Here is a 27,726-nt window from a genome sequence, read left to right as displayed (position 1 = left end):
CTAGCTGCTTGTGTCCTAGCTTCTTCTTAGCTAAGGATCTGGCCGGCACTGCCTGGGCCGCTAACCAGACCCAGTCCCCTACCCGTATGTCCTCCCCCACTCTTCTGTGTTTGTCTGCTTGCATCTTGTATACGTGTTTTGCTAGGTCTAACTGCCTACGGAGCTGTTCATGGACCTCCTGTAACTCCTCTGCCAATGCCTCTGCTCCCTGCGGCTCCCCCTCCCCCTCTTTCTCTAAGCCTGGGAAGGTCCTGGGATGTCGCCCGTTGTTGGAGAAAAATGGTGTCACCCCCGTGGACACGTGTTGTGTGTTGTTGTAGGCAAACTCGGCCAGGGGCAGGTAGTCCACCCAGGTCGAGGGCTGCTGGTTGGCGTAGCATCTCAGGTACTGCTGCATGATGGCGTTGACCCTCTCCGCTTGTCCGTTGGTCTGCGGGTGTCTTGCCGACGCTAGGTTGACCTTGACGTTCAGGATTCCCATCAGCTTCCGCCAGAAACTCGAGATGAACTGGCGCCCCCGGTCGGACAGGATAGACCGTGGCAGGCCGTGTACCTTGAACACGTGGTCTATGAACAGCTTGGCTGTCTGTTCCGCTGTGGCCACCTTCGCGCAAGGAATGAAGTGCGCCATCTTGGTGAACATGTCGACTACCACGAGTACTGCTGTTTTGCCCCTCGAGCTGGGCAGGTCAGTGACAAAGTCCAAGGCCACCCTCTCCCACGGTTGGGACGGGGTTCTGTAGCGGTTCTAACAGTCCCGCCGGCGGTCTGTGTACTGGCTTGGCCCTTTGGCATGTGTCGCACCTCGTGACGTAATCAGCGACTTCTCCCCGCATCTTGGGCCACCAAAAGTCTCTGGCTACTAATTCCACCGTCTTTTCCTTGCCGAAATGTCCGGCGCTGGGTGCGTCGTGTAGCTGTTGCAGTACTGTCGCGCGGAGTTCATCTCCCGGTACGTAGATGGCCCCCTTGCGGAGGAGCAGTCCGTCGCGTATCTGGAACTCGTCGTCCTTTGCCGTGCCGCTGCGCACCTCCTCCAACTTGGATCGCGCGAAGGAATCTGTTCGCAGCTCGCGCCGTATCGCTTCCAGGTCTACTGTGGCTGAAGCGCATGCCCACGCCTTGGGTGCGAAAATGTGTTTGGCCGCTACCGGTGCTGCTTCCTCCAGATACTGCGGCTTCCTGGATAGCGCATCAGCCATGATGTTGTTGTCTCCGGGGATATATTCTATCCTGAAGTCGAAATCCGCAAAGAACTCCGCCCAGCGGATGTGTCTCTGGTTCAGGAACCGCGCCGTGCGCCAGTACTCCAGGTTCTTATGGTCCGTGCGAACTTGCACCGTGTATTTGGCTCCGATGAGGAAGTGCCGCCACGCCTTGAATGCTGCATGAATGGCCAGCAACTCTCTGTCCCAGATGGTGTAGTTCTGCTCCGACTTGCTGAGTTTCCTGGAGTAGAAAGCACACGGCCTCCAATCCCCTTGCGGGTCTTTCTGCAACAGGACTGCCCCCACGGCTCTGTCGGAGGCATCCGTCTCCACCCTCATGGGTTTGCTGGGGTTCACATGCAGCAGTTGTTCCTCGGAAGCGAAAAGACGCTTGAGTTTCTGAAAAGACTGCTCCGCCTGCTCCGTCCAGATGAACTTCTTCTTCTTGGAGCTGAGGGTGTCCGTGATGGCCGCCGTCTGCATAGCGAAACCCTTGATGAACTTGCGATAAAAGTTAGCAAAGCCGACAAACCTCTGGACCTCCTTCCGATTGCGTGGGCTCTTCCAGTCCAGTACTGATCGTACCTTGGCGCTGTCCATGGCGATTCCCTTGTCGGACAGCTTGTAGCCCAGGAAATCCACCTCCGTCATGTCGAACTGGCATTTCTCCAGTTTGGCGTAAAGCCTGTGCTCCCGTAGTCTTTGCAGGACTTCCTTGACATCTCTTTCGTGAGCCTCCTGCGATTCCGAGAAGATCAGAATGTCGTCCAGGAAGCAGACGCACTTCTTGTAGAGGAGCCCCACTAACACGTGATGCATGAAGGCTTGGAAGCAGTGGGAGCCATTTTGTAAACCGAAGGGCATAACCCTATACTCATAGGTGCCCAATGGCGTGAACATGGCCGTCTTCCACTCGTCACCCTCCCGCATGCGTATAAGATTGTACGCCCCTCGTAGATCCAACTTGGTGAAGATGCGTCCCTTCCTCACCGTCGCGAGCAAGTCGTCGATCTTGGGCATCGGGAAAGCCGTGGGCTTGGTTTTCGAGTTTAAGATTCTGAAATCAACTATTAGCCTCTTTTGGGGCGTGTCTTTTTTCTTCACAAAGAACACAGGACTGCCCCCCACTGCTTTGGATTCTCGGATGAATCCCCGCTTCAAATTGTGATCTATGAACTCCCTGAGCTCTCGCAGTTCGTCTTCAGACATGGAGTACAGTTTTCTGGTCGGCAGCGTTGCCCCCGGCAGGAGGTCAATCTTGCAGTCGTAGGGTCTGTGGGGAGGCAGCTTGTCCGCTTCCTTCTCGCAGAAGACCTCCAAAAACGCCTCGTACTTTTCGGGTACCGCTTGCAGCATGCCCAGTTGTAGCTGTGGGTCATCCTCTTGCCCCTCGTCCTCCTGGTTAGTCATGATGCAATGTTCTGCGCAGTAGGAGGAGCAGAAGGTCAATTTACGCTGGTACAATGCCAATGCCGGGCTGTGCCTGTCCAACCAGCTCATGCCCAACACTATGGGCGTGTCTGACAGTTGGGTGACATTGAAGCTGATGACTTCGCGGTGATTTCCAATTCGCATCACCATTGGCGGCGTTTGCTGTACCACCTGTCCCCCCAGCAATTCTCTTCCATCGACTGTCACTACTTTCAGGGGCATCGTGGCAGGCAGGAGCGCTATGCCATGTTGCTTGATGAAATCCACTCCTATAAAGTCTGCATTGCTACCAGAGTCAATGGTAATAGGGACTTCCATGGTGAGCCCATTGGGAAGCTGGAGTGTTGCGGTGAGCTGCACCACTGGTTTGGGCGGGAGGGGGTCTGTGGGCTGTAAGATTCCTGGGGACTGCTTCACTGATTCGTCTGGCTGGGCCCCAGCGGCTCTGCTTCCAGCCAGACTTCGTCGTTTCCCTGCTGCGGTTCCCTCTGCTGAGCTGCTTCTGTTACTCTTGCTGAGGCTGCATTGTGCTTGCGGAGCCTCTGGGGGCACTCTTTTGCCATATGCTGAGCACTTTCGCAGATGTAACACTTCCTGTTCCCTCTAGGAGGCTTCACTTTGGCTGCTCCTGGTGTGAGGGCTCTGGCTGCTGACTGAGCCTTGGCACCATCTATCTCCATCGGCTCCTCTCCCCCTCCCAGTGGAGGCGTGGATTGAGCGCGCGCTGAGTCTCTGGGAAAGAAAGGAGGTGCCCTTGCTGGCGTGCGTCCCCAACGCCCTTCATCTTTGCTCCAGGGACGTTCTTCCAGCCGCACACCAATCGTCAGCGCCTTCTGGACCACTTCTTGAGTGCTCCGTGGTCTCTCCCCCCTTGCGATTTCGTCTTTCACAGCCCCGTTTAGCCCCTCCCAGAACAGGTCCCTGACGGATGCTGAGTCTTTTTCCCATCCCAGCGCGTTGATCAATGCAAAAAAGCGGGAATGATATTGCCTTACAGTGGCTCTGCCTTGTTTCAAACCGTGAATCTCTTTTCTAGCGACATCCACATCTATCTCCGATAAAAAACAATCGTCCATTGCCTTAATGAAGGCTTTTGCGTTTTGGAGGGCTGGATCATTATCTCTCCACAGATTGCGCAACCACGCTTTAGCTTCTCCATGGAGATGCGTTAGTATGAAGCCTACTTTCTCCTGCTCATCTCTAAAGTCCTTCTCCAGCAACTTTAGCGCAAAAACTACGTCTGCTCTGAAGTTAGGATATTGCTGCAGACTCCCATCGAAATGCGACACAAGGCTCCCCCCTCTTTTCCCGAGCCCGATCCCCTCTGATTTGGCTCCTGGTGGCCCCTGTTTAGTCAACATTTCCAACCTGGTTTGCAGATCCTTGCAGACAGCATCTGATTCCTCTTCTCTCCTCCTTGCCGCTAGTATTTCTGCGTTGAGTTGTACCACTGCGTCTTGCAAAGCTGCCAGTCGTTCTTCTGTAGTCATCTTGTGCTGCTTTTGTGAGCTCGCGAAGCACCAATCTTCACCCCTCGCTGCGTCCTCTCACGTTACGAGGTTCTTTGAATTGGACGGGACTTACTGTCAGAGCTGCCTCCAGGTCCCAGCTCACAGAGGACCAACACTAGGCTGTAGTTATGTACAAAAGTCTTTATTGAGGTTCAGTTTCCATTTTAAAGCCACAGCGTGCAGCTCTACGTCTCGACCTCAGACCGGCGAAGTCCCGTCTGAGTCTCCTCCCCTTCCACACCAGTTTAAGACTCTCGCCTTGCTCCACCTCTTCCTAAGTTCCTTTCTCCTCTGGGCCCTCCTGCCCGCTAGGGTTTCATCCTTCCTGGACTCCTCTGACGCTGACCCTGACGATTCTTGCCCCTCCTTCCGGCGGGCTTTAGGACCTGGTTCCCTATCCGGGCTACCTTCTGTGCCGCTCGCCTGTACCTTTGAACTTGGCGCGCGCGCCCAGCCTGCAACTTTCCTCTTGACCGTTAACTCGCTCTCCGATGGAGGCGTGGTCAACCCTGACTCATCTTCTCTCGCTGGTGGTGCATATGTGGGCTCTGACACCTGGGACTCCTCCCCCCCACTACGCTCTGGTGGGGAAGCTGGTCCTGATCTCCAACTGCTGCTCTGGGAGTCCCCGCTGGCCCCTTGCTTCTGGGGTGTCCCCCTTGGGTCGCCCCTTGCCCTGCCCATCGGCGCCCCCTTCTGTGAATCTTCCGATTCGCTGGAGAGGCTCATGGAATCTATCGGGCTGCTGTCATATTCTCCTACGCTGCCCTCAGATTGCTCCCCCTCGCTCTCCATCTCCTCTCCTCCCTGCGCTCCCGCTGAGTCCCTGACAACAAGGAAAAACAAGTGATAGTTGGTTCCATGATGGCTCAGAAGGGGCCTCCAAGGGCAGATCTCCCTCTCTGAAGGCGAACCTCCAGAGGAAAACTGCCATAGCGTATTATTCTGGGGTTGCACGTAAATTATGCTATGCTGAGTTACCCCATCCCCCATTCCAAATGCCATTCAAGAGCTTTGTGTTGTATTTGGGCAATCATGCTTTGAGACACCCAGCTGAGAGAACTGTACTGGGCTTTCCTAATGTCTCTTTTCCTTTTTTCACATGTTTATCCTTTCAGCTGTATAACATGTTTCCTGCTCTTGGTTTTCTATTGGGGGCTCCTAAGACTTTCAATCAAAACAGAGCTGAGCTGTTTGCCTTCATAAATGCCACCTTCATAAAACACCTCAGAGATCTGGATGAAAATGACCAGAGGAGCTTTATTGACTCATTTCTTATCCAACAACAAGAGGTAAGTTGGCCCAGAATAAGCGTTGACATTTTCAATTCATGTTTTGAGGGCATATTCGCAAGTGAACGCATAAGTTGTAGTCAGGAAGTCTTATTGCAGAAGGGACCAACCTGGCATACTTCCTACCATTTCCCAATAGTCAGCCATTATTAATGTGTTACAGAAGTTACCTCTGCAGGGGCAAAGGTTGTGTGCTCAACAGCATTTCTGAAAAAAAATCCCTGATCAAATAAACAGGCCAATGGGCGTATATGAATTTCCAGGGGTGGAATTATGTCAGACTGACCATCAGCTGGTGGAGCTTCTGCCAAGAGAGATAATTATGCAGTGATAAGGGGTAATGGTTGCCAGACTCCCTTTGGATACAAGGGGGATGGGAAAATGCCTTGTGTGCTGAGAAGAAGGCGTTTTTCACACTGGAGGAGATAGGAAACTTTGAGGGTGGGGAGGCATCTTGGAGCAAGGAAAAAACATTGGCGCATGCACTGACCAATTACCCTTAAATTATGGCTGTTGTGTATTGAGTCAAAGGATTTTATATTTGTATTATTATTGTCTGTATTTGCATTAGGGTAAAGTAACTGCCTTTTGGTTCCAGAGGGTACAGCTACTATTGGTTCATTTAAGCTGCTGTATTTGGATCCTCTGTCTTATTGGTTTCCTCCAAAAGGCAGGACTGTGATTGCCTGATATTGTTCCCTCCAAAATGTATCCTTTCTAGCTAGTTCTCTGTCCCTATAAATGTAGCTCTCCCCTCCTCAGGCCCCAGTCTTGTTGCTTAATAAAGAAGTGTTACTAGAGAACTGTCTCCAGCATATTATGTCAAGAGAGCTGAAATCACAAACCCCACGTCACAACAACTGGCGACGAGGATGGGATCCGGAATGCTGAGGAGCGGTTAAACGCAGCTCTGCCTCAGAGTCCGGATTGTAGCTAAGAACAAGACTCACTGGCCAGCTGAGAAGACGACCCTGCCCACAGGACAATGGAGAGTCCAAGGGTATTGGAGCCCTTCCAGCCATCAGAGCCCCACACGTGGGAAGACTACGTCGAACGCTTCGAGTTCTTCCCAGAGGCTCAAGGAATCACCGATGCCAGCAAAAGAAGGGCCACATTCCTGAGCTACTGTGGGCCTGAGATCTTCAAGCTGGCCAAGGCATTGCTTGCCCCAGCGAAGCTAAGTGAGACATCTCTCAAAGATATTCTTGCCTGCCTAACAAGCCATTTAGCGCCTACTGAGACCAAGATGGCTGGGCGGATGGAGTTTCATAAGAGGCAGCAGCGTGCTGGGGAGTCTGTATCTGCATTTCTAGCTGAACTGCGGAAGCTCGCTCAGCACTGCAACTTCCAAGATCTGGAAGAGACTCTCCTGGATCGGTTTATCGGTGGTCTGAGCAGCAAGAAAGCCAGAAGACGCATCGTGGCCAAAGAAGAGGTTACCCTTGCTTCAGCCTTGAAGGAGGCCACCGCCATGGAGAATTATGAAAGAGAGGAGCTTGATGCCAGTCGCAGGGCCCCTAAGCCACAGATAGAAGTTGCGCATGCCATGGACGAGCTAGAGGCTACTCCGAGCCAGAGCCCAGTCCGTGGGGTCGAGTCAGTGCGTCAGGCCTGCACAGTGCACAAAGATCACCGAGGCAGGTGCCCTGGTTGTGGCGGAAACCATGAGCGGAAGAGTTGTCGTTTCCGGGATGCTATGTGCTGGACGTGCGGAAAGACAGGTCACATCGCCAGGGTCTGTAGATCAGCGGCGTTGGGAGCGACAGGAGCACCTAGACTGGAGCATCGCAGATCGGCCACAGCAAACCATGTTCTAAAGGACTGCCACTACGTAACAGAGATCAACGGGAGGGTCGTGCAGTTTCCAGCGCAAGGCAAGGCACACATCGAGGTGAAGATTGAGGGTCAGCTGTGCGACATGGAGGTGGACTCCGGATCTGGATTCACTATCGTGTCGGACCAGACCGCGAGGACATTCTTTCCCGGGGTAAGTTGCCCCCTCTGGAGCCCTTCCTGGCAACTTTGCAGTCATACTCAGCGGGCCGCATCCATGTCATGGGAAAGTGTGCCGTGAGAGTACAGTTCCGGGACAAACAGGCGGTACTCAAACTGGTGATTGCGAAGGGCAGTCGCCCCAGTCTCCTGGGCACTGACTGGTTCCCCGCCCTGGGACTGAGTATATCAGGGCTTAATTCAATCCAAACCTGCCCTGAGATGAGCGAGGCATTATGCAAAGAATTTGCTGGTCTCTTTAATGGAAAACTGGGTTGTTATAAAGGGCCCCCAGTTGACTTCGAATTGGACCCTGGGGTGGCCCCAATCCGACTCAAACCAAGGCGAGTGCCATTTGCACTGCAACCCAAGATCGAAGCAGAGCTGGATAAATTGGTCAAGCAGGGAGTTCTCTCACCCGTGGACTCCGCTAAGTGGGAGACTCCAATCGTCACGCCCCTTAAAGCAAATGGGGAAGTCAGGATCTGTGCTGATTACAAATGTACTATCAATAAGGCACTGAGGGGAAACTCATACCCCATTCCAGTCGTATCACATCTGTTGGCTAAACTGGCTGGGGGCAAGGTGTTCGCCAAACTTGACCTGGCACAAGCTTACCAACAGCTGCCAGTAACCCCACAATCAGCGGAAGCACAGACTATTGTCACACATAAAGGGGCGTTCAGAGTTAACAGATTACAATTTGGAGTTTGTGTGGCCCCAGGGATTTTTCAAGGGCTCATGGAACGCCTGTTAAGAGGTCTGCCGGGGGTCTTGCCATTTTTTGATGACGTTTTGATTGCGGGAAAAGACCCACAGGAACTGGTTGCGCGTGTCCGTGCAGTGTTGCTCAAGTTCAAGTAGGTGGGGTTGCAACTAAAAAAAGAAAAATGTAGTTTTGGGGTGCCAACTGTGGAATTCTTGGGGTTTAAAATTGATGCATCAGGCATCCACCCCACAGATGCTAAGGTTAAGGCCATCATTGAGGCACCACGACCACAGAACAAGACGGAGTTGCAGTCATTCCTGGGACTTATTAACTTTTATCATTCGTTCTTACCCCAGAAAGCTTCGGTAGCTGAACCATTACATAGACTGTTGCAGAAAAAGAATGTGTGGCGATGGGGGCAGGAGCAGCAGAAGGCTTTTGACTCCTTGTGAGGAATGCTGAGTAGCAAGAGCGTCCTTGCTCATTATGATGAATCGAAGCCGCTGGTCCTGGCATGTGATGCCTCTCAATACGGCCTGGGGGCGGTGCTGAGTCATAGGGAACCGGATGGGTCGGGAAAGCCCATCTCTTTCTATTCCCGTACGTTATCGCCCACGGAGCGCAACTATGCTCAAATTGACAAAGAGGCGCTTGCAATTGTGGCAGGAATCAAAAAGTTCCATGATTATGTGTACGGTCATCATTTCTCCATTGAAACGGACCACAAACCACTGTTGGGGTTGTTCAACCCGAACAAACAAACGCCACAAATTCTCTCCCCCAGAATGTTGCTGTCAGAGCTGCCCGAGGTCCCAGCTCACAAAGGACCAACGCCAGTTCTTGTTATATACAAAAGTCTTTATTGAAGATCAGTTTTGATTTCAAAGCGGCGGCGCGCAGCTCTACGTCTTGGAGTCTAGACCGCTGAAGCTCCGTCTGAATCCCCTCCCCCCAAACACCAGTTTAAGACTCTAGCCTTGCTCCACCTCTTCCTTTGCTCTTTCCTCCTCTGGGTCCGCCTGTCCACTGGGGTCTTGCCCTTTCTAGACTCTTCTGACGCTGAGTCCCCTGAGTCTTCCCCCTGCCTCCGGCGGGCTTTAGGACCTGGTTCCCCATTCGGGTCTTCTGCTGTCCCGCGCGCCTGTACATTTGAACTTGGCGCGCGCGCCCAGCCGGCAACCTTCCTCCTGACCGTTACACTGCTCCTGTCACTGCTTCCCCCTTCGGGGGGGCCAGCTGGATCTGACTTCCCCTCCGTTCCCTCACTCAGCGATGGAGGCGTGGTCAGCCCTGACTCATCCTCTCTCCCTACTGGAGGAGACGCTGGCCCTGATACATGGGACTCCTCCCCCCGCTACGCTCTGGTGGGGAAACTGGTCCTGATCTCCAGCTGCTGCTTTGGGAGTCCCCGCTGGCCCCTTGCTTCTGGTGCGTCCCTCCTGGGACCCCCCCTTGCCCTGGCCATCGGCGCCCCCTTCTGGGAATCTTCTGAATCGCTGGAGAGGCTCATGGAATCTCTCGGGCCACTGTCATACTCCCCTACGCTGCCCTCAGATTCTTCCCCTTCGCTCTCCGTTTCCTCTCTCCCCTGTGCCTCTGCTCCTGAGCCCCTGACAGTTGCGTTGGTCTATATTCCTGAACGGGTTCCAGTACACCTTGACCCATGTGCCGGGGAAACGGTTGTGCCATGCTGATGCGCTGAGTCGATTGCCCCTGCCTGGCGGGAGCAATGAGGATCCTGCTCCAGCGGAGCACATAATGATGCTGGAAACACTTCCGGGGGCTCCTGTAATGGCTACTGATATTGCTGAGAAAACGAGGAAAGATGCTGTTCTCTCTCGTGTGCTCACTTGGGTGGGGAGGGGGTGGCCAGGTGGTCCGCATGAAGACAAATTCAGGCCTTATGCGACAAGGCAGCACGAGTTATCCATGCATAAGGGTTGTCTCCTGTGGGGAGATAGGGTGATCATCCCAGCACCACTGAGAAACAGGGTTCTTGAGACGCTTCACATGGGACACCCGGGAATGGTCAGGATGAAGTCGCTAGCCCGATGTTATGTGTGGTGGCCTGGAATGGACCAGAACATAGAACAATGGGTACGAACATGCAAGGCATGCCAAGAGGTGCGGCCGGAAGTGGCCAGAGCACCAGTTCACTGGTGGGAGCAGTCCAGATCTCCCTGGAGCCGGCTGCACTTAGATTTTGCTGGGCCATTCCAGGGGAAGGTCTTTTTGGTTATCGTCGATGCATATTCCAAATGGTTAGAAGTGGCAATGGTCCCTAGCATGGCATCAGCTGCCGTAATCAAGGTGTTGAGGCAGCTGTTTGCAACCCACGGGTTACCTGAGACCATTGTATCAGATAATGGGGCAGCTTTTGTATCCCAAGAATTCAGGGCATTCTTGGCTGATAACTTCATAAGAGGGGTCACATCCGCGCCCTTTCACCCATCCTCCAATGGTCAGGCGGAGCGCATGGTAAGAACAGCCAAAGAATCCATTGTGCTCTTAATGGAGGGTAACTGGTCAGCTCGCATCGCGCGAATGTTATTTTTACAGCATGCGACGCCATGTACTGCGACGGGCAAGTCACCAGCTGAGCTGCTCTTGGGTAGAAGATTGGTAACGGTGCTGGATTATGTCCACCCGGATAAAATGCCAAACCGTAATTCAAGAGCAATCCCCCAGGCTGAGACTGACACAACAAGGTATTTCGCCCCTGAAGATCTGGTCTGGGTGAGGAACTATTCACGAGGTTCGCGGTGGGTGGCTGGTGTGGTCACCTGGACTAGTGGACCTGTGTCCTATTATGTGACCTTGGAAAATGGGCAAGTTTGGAAGAGACATATAGATCAGCTGAGGTGCCGGGCGCTCAGCAGGGAGGAGTCTGATAATTCATCCCTGGCTAACGACACAGAGCTGCAAGACCAGTGTGAAAATGGCCCAGAGGTGCAATCACCAGGGGCTTCAGCAAATGAACCAGGGTCTGCTAGTCCTCAGGATGACGAGATACAGGTAGGGGACCCTGAGATGTCTGGGACTCCATCTGTTCCTGACGAAACCCCTATAGCAGCCCCCCTACCACAGGTGACACCCAATCCAGAACCGGCAACACCTGTTGTCAGGAGATCAAGTAGAAGTTGTAGGACCCCACAGTACCTGAGAGATTACGTCTGCTGTGCTCACTAAGGGGGGAGGGGTGTTGTGTATTGAGTCAAAGGATTTTATATTTGTATTATTATTGTCTGTATTTGCATTAGGGTAAAGTAACTGCCTTTTGGTTCCAGAGGGTACAGCTACTATTGGTTCATTTAAGCTGCTGTATTTGGATCCTCTGTCTTATTGGTTTCCTCCAAAAGGCAGGACTGTGATTGCCTGATATTGTTCCCTCCAAAATGTATCCTTTCTAGCTAGTTCCCTGTCCCTATAAATGTAGCTCTCCCCTCCTCAGGCCCCAGTCTTGTTGCTTAATAAAGAAGTGTTACTAGAGAACTGTCTCCAGCATATTATGTCAAGAGAGCTGAAATCACAAACCCCACGTCACAACAATGGCTTCAGTTCTTTTAACCATTACTAAGATTGGAAATGAATATGAACTGGAGTTTCTGTTTACCAATTAATTAGCACCCAGAAAAGGAAACAGGTGGTTGGGTGATGACAGAGTTCTAAATAACAGGTTGGAAATTATTTTTAAAGGGTTGGGAAAGTTATAAGATATATAGGTCTGAATTTGCTTTTCGTTTTCAATCTACACTGTCTGTAGGGTTAAGGTATAAGTGATAAAGAGCTTAGAATTATAATCCTCCCCCCTTCTTTTTGTTTTCTCGTTTAAAAAATTCTCCTCTTTTTTGGTTTCTAGCTTGTCCTGCTGCAAATACATGGCAGTCTGAGGCTGAGCCTCTCTTAGATAGGCAGGGTGGCCATTTGGGAGAGTAGGTGTTTGTACAATGGGGGAAAATGGTAGAAAGGAGAATTATTGGATGCTAAGATCTAATTTTGGGGCAAATACTGTTTCATGAGAGAACTCTAGCAGAGATTTAAAAATCACAAAATATGCAGCAAATTAATAGTGGAAATATAAGTTGTTGAAAAGCATCTTTTAACATATGTATCAAATAAAGGTTCTAAACAGCTAAGAAGTTTTAATGTTATTTCACTCTGCTTTTGATCCTCTGCCTCCCTTGTGAATCTGCTGGTTGTAATGTGAAACTGCATGGCTGCGCCTTTGTGAGAGAAAAATGCTAGGAATGTATGCCTGATAAGCAAGGACTGTGTGGATCTTAGAAAAAGTGCTCAGTATGGTGAATATCCCGAAAAACACACCACTGTTGGTTGGTGCCGTACGGCAACTATTGAATGAACAATTGGAAGAACTCATTCCTCTCTTCACTCCCAGCACTATTACAACCAGCATCTCTATTTGTGTTACAGGTGTTGAAAAGTGTGGCTGAAGGTAGTTGCTATCTCCAAAATATGGAGGGCACCACACTGTCTATCTCAGTTTAATGAAACAGTTCCAGATGAATATGTGGTATTTCTGTGTCATTTTTCCAGTTTAAACCATGAGTAAATACATTAAAGCTGAGAACGATATATGGCAGCAAAAAAGCAACACTTTATGGTAACCCTGATTTCAGATCTCCACAAGTGTTCACCAGAAATGCTGCCTTCCATGTATGTAATCATATAATACTGTTGCAGGTTTATGGGGTCAGTCTGCATGATGCGTGAGTACGTTCCAAATTGTGGGGATCTTGTACCCAGTAAGGGTTAATTCTAATGGAATTGAATCTATTGTTGAATCAGTCAGACAAGTTTCTTTGTGAGATGAGGGCCATATACGTGTCACGTAAATACTACCACTAGTTCCTTTGTCTAAACCAGGCATAGGCAAAGTCCGGCCCTCCAGATGTTTGGGACTACAATTTCCATCATCCCTAGCTAACAGGACCAGTGGTCAGGGATGATGGGAATTGTAGTCCCAAACATCTGGAGGGCTGGACTTTGCCTATGCCTGGTCTAAACCAGGGGTTATCAACCTGGTCCCTACCACCCACTAGTGGGCGTTTCAGCATTCTAGGTGGACGGTAGGGGTTCTACAGCACAAGCTGAATCCTCCTTTCACTGAACACTGGTGGGTGGTAAGAAAATTTTACCATCAGGAAAGATGCATTAGTGGGCAGTAGTTATAAAAAGGTTGACTACCACTGGTCTAAACAAAGGCATTTGGCTGAGGAGTTAAGCACCACTATGAGTATCAAAGAAGAAGGAGCTGGATTGCCAAGCTTCCCCAACCTCCTCTCTTAGCTGGTAGATGGAGAGCAACAGCTGTGACTATGGAGAAGCAAGACATTTTGGGGTCTTGATGCTGAGCCCCTCCATCTTAGGCTCAGGTTGTATATATGTGTAAATAAACCCTATACCATCATCATCGCATAGTCTGGAAACCTGGAATCTCTCACTGCTCAGCAAGCAGCAATACTTTGATCATCAGGTCCTGTCAGGTATTCAATTTTTATCTCTGCATATGAAATTTTCTCACTCCATTCATTTTAACCCATTCATACTCTTTGCAACCCAGGAGGAGAAGAAGAACAAGACGAATAGATACTTCCACAACGAAAACTTAAAAGCTGTTGTGAACAACTTAATAACTGCTGGCATGGAGACCACTTCTACCACACTGCGCTGGGGACTGTTTCTAATGATGAAATATCCTGAAATTCAGAGTGAGTGCCCAGTAATAATTGGATTGGCTCCCATTATTCTGAGATATCTTAATTCCAGTTATATATAACTATTAGAGAGAAAAAATGTTTATAATTTGCATGTGTGTGTGTGTGTGTGTATGTATAAGAACAATTGTTCAGTCATAAGTTTAACATTTCAACCTGGACTCCCTTTGCCCTCTTTCTGTGGTTCTTTACATTTCATTTCATATTCCTGCATACTCCAAATTATCTCAACATATTATTTTAGATATATATTCCAGTATAGATCCCATATATATATTGAGACTGCAGGTTTTTACATTAATACTGCCAATGTCTTGGTATGTTTACAGTTTGTTTGTAAATATTCAATAAACCATTTCCATTCCTTTCTTTTTTTAACAAAAAAAAGTTATCTTCTGGTTTTTTAAACATCTTAAACATCTTTTTTATTTTATTGTATATCATTTCCCAGTAAGCTTTAACCTTATTACAAGACCACCACATATGAAAAACGGTACCTTCTTTCTATTTACATTTCCAGCACATGTTCAAGTTGGATTTATACATTTTAGCCAATCTACTAGGTGTTAAATACCATCTATATAACGCTTTCATATAATTTTCTCTTAAACTATAACATTATGAAAATTTTATATCCATGTTTGATAAACTTTCCCATCCGGCCATTTCTGTATTATTACCAATAACTATTGTTCAGAGCAGGGACGCGGGTGGCGCTGTGGGTAAAACCTCAGCGCCTAGGACTTGCCGATCGCATGGTCGGCGGTTCGAATCCCCGCAGTGGGGTGAGCTCCCGTCGCTCTGTCCCAGCTCCTGCCCACCTAGCAGTTCGAAAGCACCCTTAAGTACAAGTAGATAAATAGGTACCGCTTCTAGCGGGAAGGTAAACGGCGTTCCATGTGCTGCTCTGGTGCCGGTTTGGCGGAGCAGCTTTGTCACGCTGGCCACGTGACCCGGAAGTGTCTGCGGACAGTGCTGGCTTCCGGCCTCTAGAGTGAGATGAGCGCACAACCCTAGAGTCTGTCAAGACTGGCCCGTACGGGCAGGGGTACCTTTACCTTTACCTTTATTGTTCAGAGTATCATTGAATATTTCACTTGTTCTTCCTTTGTCTCCCATTCCAATAATATTTTATACATTTTAGATATCACTTTAACATTACAGTTTAACAGGTCTCTTTCAAGTGTGATGTTTCATCCCCAACCCCCTGCTATATATCCTTTTAAAATACTTCATTCAAATGATGATATTGTAATCATGTTGTTAACATCTCTGATAAATCATTATTTTAATTTCAATTCTCCACCTTCTCCACTTAAATTTCTATGTTGCCCAATTTTCCATCATGTTTTTCTTTTTCACCGCTATGGCTTCCAAAGCTGAAAGCCATAGTGGTGTTTTGGTCTCCAACAGGTTTTTATACTGATCCCATACTCTATAACCCCCCCTCCCCAATTATATGGTTTGCATTTTAAAAATTAATTTTAATTGAATTTCTGTTTTAAAATATTTAATATTATGATTGTACGGTTTGTAAAACCTTTATGTACTTTCACCTTTTCATACCACAAATAAATGTGCCAACCAAAAATGACATCATGACCTTCCAAATCTAAAATATGTGGATTCTTCAATAACAACCATTCCTTCGACCAGCACAGACAAGGTGCTTCATAATATTACCTCTTTTAATACAGTTTTCAACCCATTAGCTAATTTGTCTGCAAACAGTTTAGAATCTTTATTCAACAACGAAATAGGCTGATAGTTCTTAACCAGCTTTAGATCTCTATTTTGCTTATGAATCAAAGTTATGCATGCACTCTTCCAGGATTTGGGTAACTTTCCTGTATTCAAAGATGTATTCATAATATCTTTTAAATGTTGTATTAAGTAATCCTTTAATTTTTTATATTATATTGATGAAAGTCAATAAGGTCAGGGTACGTTCCCTAAGTTACCGTTTAAAATTGCTTGCTGCAATTCCATCATTGTGACAGGTCCATTAACAAACGACATTTTACCTTTTGGTATCTTAGGTAGTCTGCTGTCTTCTAAATATCTACCCACTTCTTCTAAATTACCTCGTATTAGCTCAATATAGTTCTGTATAAAAACCTCACAAATTGATTTCTTATTTCTTTCAGATTTTGCACAACTCTACCTCCTACATTTATTCTATTAATGCAGGTTTTTTCTTTTTTCTTCTTTATTTGCCAAGTTAATAGTTTCCATGGCTTGTTAGCCTGTTTAAATTGTTTCTGTTTAAATATTTAATTTTCCACTCTATTTCTTGGTTTAGTATAATTGAAAATTGCATTTGCAACATATTGATATCCTGTTTCACTATTTCTTTTCAAGGGGAATTTATTAATTCTTTCCCTTTCCCTTTTATTTCTTGTAAAATTTCTTGTTTTTTCTGCTCTCTAATATTTCTTTGCTATGCGTGTTGCTATGTAACCCCCGCCCCACATTACTACTTTACTGGCATCCCATACCACCTTTGAATCTGTCTCTTGGTTCAAATTAATTTCAAAATAATCCTTTAATTTTTTGCCCCCCTTTTCTAATATTACTTGATCATTTAATAAATTTTCATTTAGTCTCCATCTCATCGGGAAACTTGTCCCTGTTCTTAATTCCACTATTATAAAGTTGTAGTCTCATAATGTTCTTGATAGAATTTCTGCCCTCTTTACCTTAGTATACAAATCTTTAGAAGCCTCCTGTCCCAATCTAGGGAGGCTACACCATTCATATCGCCCATCAAAATAATCTTTTCATTCAAATTTTCAATTAATATTTCTTCTAGCCTCTTTTAAAAATCTGGTTTTTTTCCTCATTAGGTGCATACACACCAATTAATAATACTTTTTCTCCATGTGAAGGTATCTGGGTTATCAATATTCTTCCTTGTTGGTCTTTGAATAATTGTTTTGGGTCTAACCCTGGTTTTATACACATTACAACTCCTCTCCTTTTTGTTACATCAGAAGTTACGAAGTCCTTTCCCAACCTTTTATTTAAGTTTTATTTATCCAAGTTTAACTTCTTTACATGTTCAATTTTTGTTCCCTTTAGTCTTATTATTTAGCCTATTTACATTCCAAGTTAGAATTTTCAAAGCCATATTGTTCCATATTTATTTCTCTTTCGCCTCCACCTGAGTTGAATCTTCTTCTTCCTGTCCAAATGCTCTTTCTCTAGCTAACTTTCCACCATATTTTCTCCAAAATCTGTATGGCTCGGTAGGATCACGAAATATTTGGTTTTTACCATTATGTGTAAAAGATACCACTTCAGGATATTCCCAGCAGTGATATTTTAATAATCATCCTGGATGAATTTCTCTCCATCAGTATATCAAGTTATTGGCTAAAATGTTTCTCCTGTTTAAAAAATACCCGTGTCACATTCTAGAGATTAAGTATGTGAGCCCAGGGAATTGGAGAACCAGTTTATTCCAGTGCTATGCTGGAGAGATTAGTATTTTGAGAGACAAAAGCCAAAGTCAAAGAGATAATCTTAGCAGAAAAATAAACGTATTTCTTTTTGTTTCCCCCAGTAAAGGTCCAAGAAGAAATTGCAAAGGTTGTTGGATCTTCTCAGCCAAAGATTGAACACCGAAGAAAAATGCCTTATACAGATGCCGTGGTCCATGAGATCCAGAGGTTTGCCAATATTAACCCAACCAACCTGCCACATGCCACGGCTACAGATGTTACCCTTAATGGCTACTTAATTCCAAAGGTGATACATTTCATTGAACTGCTGCCCACTAGTTACAATATATTTAAAGGCTATCCTGGGAGTAAGCCCCTTGGACTTCAGTGTGGGTGACATCTGAGCAGACTTGTATAGGATTGCACTGCAAGCATGCAATCTACGCTTCGGAAGCTGTCAAGCATCAGCTTCAACCCATTAAACACATCTCAGTGGGAAGGAGAACAAGGTTGGAAAACAAACCTTTTCTAGTGGGAGATCCTGACTAATATGTTAAAGTTTTTCGAACTAAAGACATTTCTCAGATGAACTCAAATCTCATTTCTCCTGCACTGAATATTTATTGTACCAGAGACATATGTTTATTTTTAAATAACTCTTGCTTTGCCTTTGCAGGGGACATACATCATACCATTGCTGTCCTCTGTGCTACACGATGAATCTCAATGGGAGAAACCACATAAATTCTATCCTGAGCATTTTCTCAACTCTGAAGGAAAATTCATAAAGAGAGATGCTTTCATGCCTTTCTCTGCAGGTAACTTTTTTTTTTTTAACTTTTGTGTATACCTGCATAGTGTGTGCTTAGTCAGTGGGATTTTTACATGCATGGAAAGTAGCCTATTGTGCAAAGGTAAGAATCACATTAGTTGCTGTGGCCATTTCTGCCACTAGATCTGGCCACCATTGGTGTGCGGCCCCTGGAATGTTGCTCACCAGGGAATGTGGCCCTCAGGCTGAGAAAGGTTTTCCACCCCTGGTTTTCAACATTGCAGGATGGCTCATATTGGGAGCTCATAATTCTTTTAAGATGGGCACCGTGAGCTGTTATTTTATCTCTGCATTTTAGTCTGCTTTAAAGTATTTGGGATGTTATTAAGCAACTGCTAAACCCAGTTTCTCTGCTGCCTGTGTGTCCTTACAGGTCGGAGAGCATGTTTAGGTGAGACTCTTGCCAAAATGGAGCTCTTCCTCTTCTTCACAAGTCTCCTGCAGAGATTCACCTTCCAGCCACCCCCTGGAACATCTCAAGAAGACCTGGATCTTACTCCTGCTGTTGGGGCTATAACACCTCCCATGCCCCACCAACTCTGCGCTCTACCACGTTTCTAAGGTTCACAATTCCTGGCTTGCTTAGCCTACCTGTATGTGCAATGCAAGCCTTTTTTTAAACATCCCTGTTCTGCAAGGGTATTTGGGTTGAGTAGCCTAGTGGTGGAATTGGTCCATGCTTTGTCACACACCTGAAGTGTTCCCCTTTACCTACCATACTGCCGAATCCCGTGAAACTAGCATCTCTTACTTAAAACCTGGCCCTGAGTTCTTATGACACTTGAGGCATAGAGATCAATCAGCAAAGCTGGTTTCATGTATTCCCATGTTAAGGTATACCTTCAAATATCTTGAAGCATCATATTCCCAGGTAGAATGCAGAGAATTGTGACCAAGACGATAAAGGGTCTGGAAACCATGCCTTATGCTGAAATTGAGGAAGTTGGGTATACAGTGGTATCTCAAGTTAAGTAATTAAATTGTTCCGGAGGTCTGTACTTACCCTAAAACTGTTCTTAACCTGAAGCACCACTTTAGCTAATGGGGCCTCCAGCTGCTGCTGCTGCGCCGCTGAAGCACGATTTCTGTTCTCAACCTGAAGCACTATTTCTGGGTTAGCGGAGTCTGTAACCTGAAGTGTATGTAACCCGAGGTACCACTGTATTAGCTTCTGTGGCTCCAATGTAGTCAAGTCAAGTAACCTTTATTGGCATTACATTCAGAATACATTCAGAATATATAGGCCAGTGTGAGCTCATTGCCACCCCAATGGCATAGTCACCCACCAAAGGGCAGAAGAGGTGAGCAATCCGCCTCATCTCTGTGGGTTTTCAGCAAGGGCAGGATCCTGTAGCATACTTCAGTGACAAAAACTCAAATAGAGGAACTTAGCTACTGTCTTGGTGAGCTCCTGGTCTCTCCCCTGTAATAAGAAGCGCATAACCTCCGTATCTGATTTCCATGTTGGAATACACAGATGGTCTAGAAACTGTTGGTGGAGATCATCATACATTTGACATTTATGGGCCATGTGAGCTAGAGTTTCCACCAGGTGGGCATTGCATGGGCAGATCCTATCTCCTTCTGCCAAACCTGCAAACCTACCCCAAGGGAGGTTAGAAGGATTAGAATTGAACCTAGCCAGCGAAAAAGCCCTTCTTTCTTGCGCATTAAACAAAAATTGTAAATAATTAAGATTAAATTCCTGCACCCAAGAGAGTTGAAAATAAAGAGGGGAGCATGTTTTCCCCCCAACTGAGATTAGTTCCTGGTGATTTATGTCCCACAGCCTAGTTTTTAACATGGTCTTGGCAACTGGGAAAGCCACAGCGTCCAGGAGATCCTCTGAAAGCCCGAGTTGCCGTATCTTTGTGCAAAACAGTTGTAGCCCTGCGGAAGGGAAGAAGTCAGACAGAACTTCACTGAGTAATGTATCTTTGTCTGAAAAACAGATGCTTAGCCAGCATAAAAGAAAACTCATCCAGGCAACTGTCTCTAGCTTATGCTGGCCCTTCTCGAAACACAGGGCTGCGTAAGGTACGCATCGTGGGACAGCGAAGTTCTTAAAAAAAAAGGCTGCCTGCACTCTTTCCGCTGACTGGGAAAACCCTGACATCCAGACTGGAATTCCATAGAGCAGTTGAGCTCTGGCTTTAGCATTAAAACCCTTGAGGGCTGAAGGGATGTGTTGGTTACCTCTTGTTGCAAAGAAGCGCAATATGGCCCTCATGGACAGCTTGCTGGCATTTACTGCCCCTGCGCAGTGTGAAGACCACTGGAGCCTGTGATGGAAAGTGATCCCCAAGTAGTTGAATTCAAATACCTGCTAGATGTGTTTCCCACCAAAAACCCCAAATATATCTCTTATGAGAATTCCTGAAAACCATTATTTTGCTTTTGTCAAAATTCATACTCATTTTCATACTAGACATATACAGGCACTTAACAATACAGGCACTTAACAAATGCTTTAAGCCAATTCTAGTCCGTGAGAGATCATGGCCACTGGGCCCATCACCTCCTGGCAAATAGAAGGGGAAGAAATGGAGGCAGTTAGAGATTTTACTTTTTTGGGCTCCATGATCACTGCAGATGGTGACAGCGGTCACGAAATTAAAAGACGCCTGCTCCTTGGGAGAAAGGCGATGACAAACCTAGACAGCATCTTAAAAAGCAGAGACATCACCTTGCCAACAAAGGTCCATATAGTTAAAGCCATGGTTTTCCCAGTAGTGATGATGGAAGTGCGAGCTGGACCATCAAGAAGGCTGATCGCTGAAGAATTGATGCTTTTGAATTATGGTGCTGGAGGAGACTCTTGAGAGTCCCATGGACTGCAAGAAGATCAAATGTATCCATTCTTAAGGAAATCAGCCCTGAGTGCTCACTGGAAGGACAGATCGTGAAGTTGAGGCTCCAATACTTTGGCCACCTCATGAGAAGAGAAGACTCCCTGGAAAAGACCCTGATGTTGGGAAAGATGGAGGGCACAAGGAGAAGGGGACGACAGAGGAAAAGATGGTTGGACAGTGTTCTCGAAGCTAAAAAAATGAGCCTGACCAAACTGCGGGAGGTGGTGGAAGACAGGAGTGTCTGGCGTTCTCTGGTCCATGGGATCATGAAGAGTTGGACATGACTAAACGACTAAACAACAACAACAACAGTCCGTGAGAGCAGAATCATATCATGTGCATATAGGAGAATGGGAATTTTTGATGCATTGAGTTTTGGGCTGTGAGCATCCACCAGTTTTAGTAATGGGGCAAGGTCATTTAAGAAGAGATTAAAAAGAGAGGGAGCAAGAACACAGCCCTGTTTCACACCTCAATTTATAGCAACAGGGTCTGACACCTCGTCCCCTGGAGTTATTATTATACGACAGGTATTATTTGAGTAAAGCTTTTTAATCAGGTAAAGTAACCTGGGGTCTAAGCCCAGTGTCTCCAGTTTGGACCATAACAGTCCCCTGTCGACTGAGTCAAAAGCAGCTTTAAGATTTAAAAAGGCCACAAATAGTCCTTCTTTATGGTGTCGCATGTACTTTACAGATACGTAAAGTGGATTTCCCTGGCCTAAACCCTGCCTGCTCTGGGCCTATGATGTTGTTTAGGTCAAGCCACGTAGTTAATTTGGATAATAGATGTTTTGCATACAATTCCCCAATATTTGACAATAGGCTTATTGGTCGATAGTTGATAGTTGGAAGGTAACTTTTTGTCCCCCTTTTTAAAGATTGGGATAATTATGTAATTCTGCCATGAATTAGGCAGAATTCCAGTTTTGTCCACCACAGTGAATAGTTCTGCTAGTATCGGAGCCCATCAGTCTGGCTTGGCTTTAACTAGTTCAGACAGGATGGCTCCAATGTATTTGGATCCTGTAGAAGACAAGGCTATACAATTCTGTATATAACTGCCCCAGGAGATTGGACCATTGGCAGACATAAAGACATACCCACCTATAGATTTATAGTTTTTTGTACCCCCAGCCCACTCTGCATCCATGTAACCTACCAGTTCATGATCACTGTAATCTGGCAACTTTAATTTACAGTTCATGATACCCTTTAGATGTCTGACAACTCTCTTGATAGCTGTCCAGTCGTGTTCAGTGGGAACTTTCACTTTTCTGCTCAGAATAATCACTGCATTTGTTATAACCAACCTGCATGTCATGGTCAGGTACAAAAGTATTGCTGACCTGTATTTGTTGTTGTCAGGCAATGGCTTTGTTTCCTCCGTGTTCTTTAAAAAGTCTGTAGTAATAGATGCAGCAACTGGGTTTGCTTCTGGCATCTCCGTGCTGTCAGTTAGTTCAGTGACTTTCTGCTTCTGGCTTAGAATAAAACAACCATCTTCTCTCTGTATCTGGACTCCTGGATAGTAATGAACCTTTTCTTGTTCATTGACCGCCACATCTTTGCTTAAATTTTCTTCTACTACTCTGTACTCTCTGTCATTTATGATTGCAATTATCAGGGCATTCATGAATGCCAGAACGTAAGACAATTGTTCAATCTTACATTTGTTGTACAAACACTTGTCTCCATGGCCCTAGCTGTGTTAGCATGGTGTGTGATATTTTGTTCCATGCCCTAGCAGCTTCTTTTAGTCCTTAAAGCTCCCTTTGAAGTCTGCATATCCCACCTTTGGTGGACCTGCCCAAAGATTAAGGCCTTCTGGGAAATGATTTATAATGAAATTAAGAAAGTGCTTAAGTGCACCTTTAACAAGAAACCAGAGGCATTTCTCTTGGGTATGGTCGGCCAGTTGGTGCCGAAGAAGGATAAGAATTTCTTTTTGTACGCTACTACGGCAGCAAGGATTCTTCTAGCAAAGTATTGGAAGACACAAGAGCTACCCACGCTGGAGGAATGGCAGGCGAAAGTGATTGACTTTATGGGACTGGCAGAAATGACCGGCAGAATCCGCGACCAAGAGAAAGAGACTGTGGAAGAAGATTGGAAGAAATTTAAGATGTATCTTAAGAATTATTATAAAACTGAGGAGTGTTAAAATGCTGAGGGAAAAGAAGACGTAGAATTGCAGCGATAATTGGGTTTAAAATTTAGGGTGGAATAGAGAAAGAGGACGAATTTATATTTAATTGGGAAAGATAGGTTGCTGTATAATGGTACTAAACTAAGGATGCAAAAAGGGAAAGGTATGGGGAAGTCCAGGAAAAGAGGGTTATGAAAATAAGGTTATGAAAATACGAGTTTTTTGTTTGTCTGTTTTTTGTTGTTTTTTCTTTCTGTTAAAAAATTGGAAATTAATAAAAATCTTTAAAAAAAAAAAATGAAGTCTGCATATCAAATGCATTGTTTGAATTTATTAAACACTTGCTTCATGAAAAACTCCTCTGAGATTTTGCCATGTAAAAATGCAGCTTTTATGTCTATGTGTCTCGTGCCTATTTGCATAGGCTTAGGCGGCTTTGTTATGTTATGTGACTGCTCCAGGCTGCCTTTGATATAAACTATCTGAATCTCTTGGGATTGCTGGTTGGAAGGTCAGCAGTCTAAATCTGCATGACGGGGTGAGCTCCCATTGCTCTGTCCCAACTCCTGCCAACCTAGCAGTTTGAAAGCCCGTCAGTGCAAGTAGATAAATAGGTACCACTACAATGGGAAGGTAAACAGTGTTCCTGTGCTCTCTGGCACTCATCACGGTGTCCGTTGCATCAGAAGTGGTTTAGTCATGCTGGCCATATGACCCAGAAAGCTGTCTGTGGAAAAACACCAGCTCCCTCAGCCTGAAGGGAGATGAGCACCACACCCCATAGTTACCTTTGACTAGACTTAACCGTCCAGGGTCCTTTACCCTTTCTACCTTTTTTACAAAGTACACTCCAAAATACAAACTAGCATCCAAAATACTACAGAGAAATATAGCTACTCCTAGTTTATTCTGCTTTTCCCATGCCTTGACTAGTGTTTTGGCTACTTCACTGGTGCCAGAAGGCTTTTCATTTTCCATGCAATCCAAGATTCCTCTAAAATAAAATATGGCATAAAGGTGGTTTGTCCATTGGATGATGTTCTCTGAGAGTCTGGGTAGCTTGCTTAAGGCTTCCCTCATCAATGGAATTCTGACTGGCCATATAAAAAATGGGGGAAATGTGTCAAATTCAAAATCAAAACTTCAATCTCCACAAGAGGAAAAACTCAAAACCTTCCCTGCCTAGCTTCTGCTCTGAGAGGGAAGAGGGAGCTAATCCCATTCTCACTGGAGTCAGTGGAAGTCACCATGGTCTAACCAGGAAATAGAAACAAAATGTCAGGTTTGAATCTCTCTTCTCTCTTAAGAAAATCCAGCCACACCCACTATAATACTTTGAATTTTGTCTTCACTGGGCCCCATAACCTTTGTAGGAATGGATTTAGGCACTATGAGAGGATGTACAGTTTAGTTATTGTCCTTCCTTGTTCACATTGTTGCATGTCATATGCTCTAATGTATACAAAGATATACCCTAATGCCACCATGTTCAACAGTTTCAAGATGAAAATGAATAAAAACTATGCTAAAAAGAAAAAATATCTGTGAGTGTTTCAATTGGAGAAAGTTCAGGAAATACTGGACACAATGCAGTCGTACCTAATTAAAGTGGAATAATTTCATCTGCAAATGATTTCACAATGCTGCTCTCTACTCCCAGTGTAACAAACAAACTAAGTTGACCGGTAATCCTGGGTGATGAGTTCACCGACTTCAAGAGCCTTTCAATCTGTTCTGGAAAGCATTAGTTTCTGCAAGTAAGCACCACTCACTTGAATAAACATTAAACTGAAAGGCAAATAATCCATTGTACAGCTCTGAATAGTTGTGGAGAAGAAGAAAAATCAGAGGGATTGTTTAATGATTTGCTAGAAACATTATGTAACATAATATATGGGCTGTTCATTGCAGTTGGTAGACACTGTTGTTGACCAAACTGCACTGTAGCTTTGTTGTTTTCGAAGAAGTCTTTTAGACAGTGTTAGCCTTTGGGTTGCCAGGTTTTTATATGGAGGTTTTTGCTTTTTTTCTGTTTTGCTCCGGATGCCTCCAGGCCTTAGAGCTCTGCTCAGGGGCGGAGCAAGGGGGTGCAGTGGGAGCGGGCCACACCGGGTGACATCCCGAGGGAGGGTGACACTCTGCATGCGTATCCCTGCCCACGACTCCCAAGCCGACATCTGTCGGGGCCCCTGGCAAAGCGGCAAAGCTCCCCCTTCCCCCAGCTCACTGTAGGCTTGGGAGTCATGGGCGGGTTGCCCCGTCATCCAGGAAAAAGCCTTACTCCACAGATCGCCTGCTTGCCCGCTTGGTGCTTCGCTTCCTTCCTACTCAGGCTGCTGGTGGAGGCGAGGGGCGGGCCAGGGAGGGGCGTCAGTGGGCCATGAGAAGCTCCCCCTCCCATCCCCCCGCCAGCTGGTGGGCGGCCTCCCTCCTTCCCTCGCCCTTTTCTGCCTCTTCTGCACACACAGAGCAAGAACCTCCCCCTCGTGCCTGTAAAACAGGCTCTCTCTAACATTCCAGAGAAACCAAAAAGAAAAGCCACCGTTTTGAGCTCGTCTCTTTTATGGATGCAACGATTAGTTTTGGCTACAACCATTGGGGATTGCACCAGCAGGGTAGAAAAACGCATTTGCAATGCTTTGTTCTGATGCGTGGCCTCGCCATTAATGAAATAATGCACCCCCCTCCCAGCCATGGTGGCGATGCTGGGACCAGCCAGGCAGTGCCATTGGTGCTTGTGGTCCTCAGGAGCTCCATGCTGCTGTGGCGCTTGCCATCTTGCCTCTCCAGAAGTCCATACTGGTGCACTTTCAGAAATCCATCCCTGAATACAGTTCAATGATTACAAAGAATTTCACAATGCTGCCCTTTACACCCATGATAACAGATTAATTTTACACATAATCTGGGTGACAGGTCTGCAGCCAGGTTCAAGAGAGTTTAATAATGGTTTAATGATTAGCTTGAGACAGTACCTAGCATAATATATATGTTGCTCACTGCAGTTGCAAGACATTGTCCTCGACCAAACTGCACTGTGGCTTTCATTATAACCACTACCCCAAAAAAATAGCTTGCTGAAACGAAATGGATTGGACGGAGCCAATTCCAGCATTGTTCCTCTTTATCCTTATGATTTCCTTTGTTTTGAAACTGGGCACTTTCTGGAACAAGAGCTCCCAAACTCTTCCACCAGGACCGAGGCCTTTACCTCTCATTGGGAATCTCCACATCATGGATCTCAAGAGGCCTCACAGAACCATGTTAAAGGTAAAGATTCCAGGTCTTCCCATGCCAAGGCTGAAGGGTACTGGGGAAGCCCAATCAGATGAGCGGGGTAGAAAATTAGTAGTAGTAGTATTAATAATAATATCAATAATGCATTACATTTTGTTCTTTTAGAGCCTATAAATCTCATCTCCCCTTTGTGTGCTACAGAACCGCCTCTTAACATTCCCAGTCATATTTTCAATTTATAACCAGTTGCAATTTATAACTGGTAATTTGAACAAGGTGTTTGGTGTCGAATCCCGTTTGACTCTGCCTCCATTTTCAAGGATGAAAAAGTGCCAATGCAAACCTTGCCCAGCCCAGCCTCCTCCTTCAGCCTATCTTTCTAAACTAGATTTGAGAGGTGCCATTAAAGGTATAATCACTTACAACTGCCTATTTTGTTCTGGTTTTCTGATTATGCCTAGCAAATATTTGTTCTGCCACAACTGAATAATAATAATAATAATTTATTAATTATACCCTGCCCATCTGGCTGCGTTTCCCCGGCCACCCAGCAGACTAAGAATATGATAAAACATCAAACATTAAAAACCTCCCCTAAAAGGAGTGCCTTCAGGTGTCTTCTAAAAATCAGATAGTTGTTTATTGCCTTGACATCTGATGGGATGGCGTTCCACAGGACACTCTGTCTGGTCCCCTGTAACAACCATAAGGCCCTGAGCGCTGGACCTGAGTGTCCAGGCTGAACGGTGGGGATGGAGACGCTCCTTCAGGATACTGGACCGAGGCCATTTAGGGCTTTTAAATGTCAGCTTCAAAACTTTGAATAGTGCTTGGAAACGTACTGGGAGCCAACGTAGGTCGTTCAGAACCAGTGGTATATTGTCTCGGCAGCCACTCCCAGTCACCAGTGTAGCTACCGCATTCTGGATTTGTTGCAGTTTCCGGGTCGCCTTCAAAAGTAGTCCCACATAGAGCACATTGCAGTAGTACAAGCAGGAGATAACTAGAGCATGCACCACTCTGGCAAGACAGTCTGCTGGCAGATAAGGTCTCAGCTTGCGAACCAGATGGAGCTGGTAGATAGCTGCCCTGGACACAGAATTGACCTGCGCCTCCATGGACAGCTGTGAGTCCAAAATGAATCCCAGGCTGCACATCTGGTCCTTCAGAGGCACAGTTACCCCATTCAGGACCAGGAGTCCTCCACACCTGCCTGCCTCCTGTCCCCCAAAAACAGTACTTCTGTCTTGTCAGGATTCAACCTCCATCTGTCAGCCACCATCCATCCTCCAACCGCCCTCCGACACTCACACAGGACCTTCACCACCTTCAATGG

The 27,726-nt window shown here is 46.3% G+C and overlaps 1 protein-coding gene across 1 annotated transcript in view; it reads left to right on the top strand.

Moving 5' to 3' along the window:
- Window positions 1–27,726, top strand: part of LOC307213501 (uncharacterized protein) — a 79,742-nt gene that overhangs the window by 5,293 nt on the left and 46,723 nt on the right. Inside the window, exons 5-12 of the mRNA XM_079971419.1 lie at window positions 5,269–5,442; window positions 13,725–13,872; window positions 17,444–17,628; window positions 17,998–18,139; window positions 18,527–18,712; window positions 19,025–19,100; window positions 20,106–20,190; window positions 26,235–26,423. Coding sequence (XP_079827545.1) covers window positions 5,269–5,442; window positions 13,725–13,872; window positions 17,444–17,628; window positions 17,998–18,139; window positions 18,527–18,712; window positions 19,025–19,100; window positions 20,106–20,190; window positions 26,235–26,423 — 1,185 coding nt within the window. The remainder of the gene's footprint in view (window positions 1–5,268; window positions 5,443–13,724; window positions 13,873–17,443; window positions 17,629–17,997; window positions 18,140–18,526; window positions 18,713–19,024; window positions 19,101–20,105; window positions 20,191–26,234; window positions 26,424–27,726) is intronic.

Source organism: Podarcis cretensis (assembly GCF_951804945.1).
Source record: "Podarcis cretensis genome assembly, chromosome: 3".
Lineage (NCBI taxonomy): Eukaryota > Metazoa > Chordata > Lepidosauria > Squamata > Lacertidae > Podarcis > Podarcis cretensis.
This window is presented reverse-complemented; position numbering and strand designations above follow the sequence as displayed.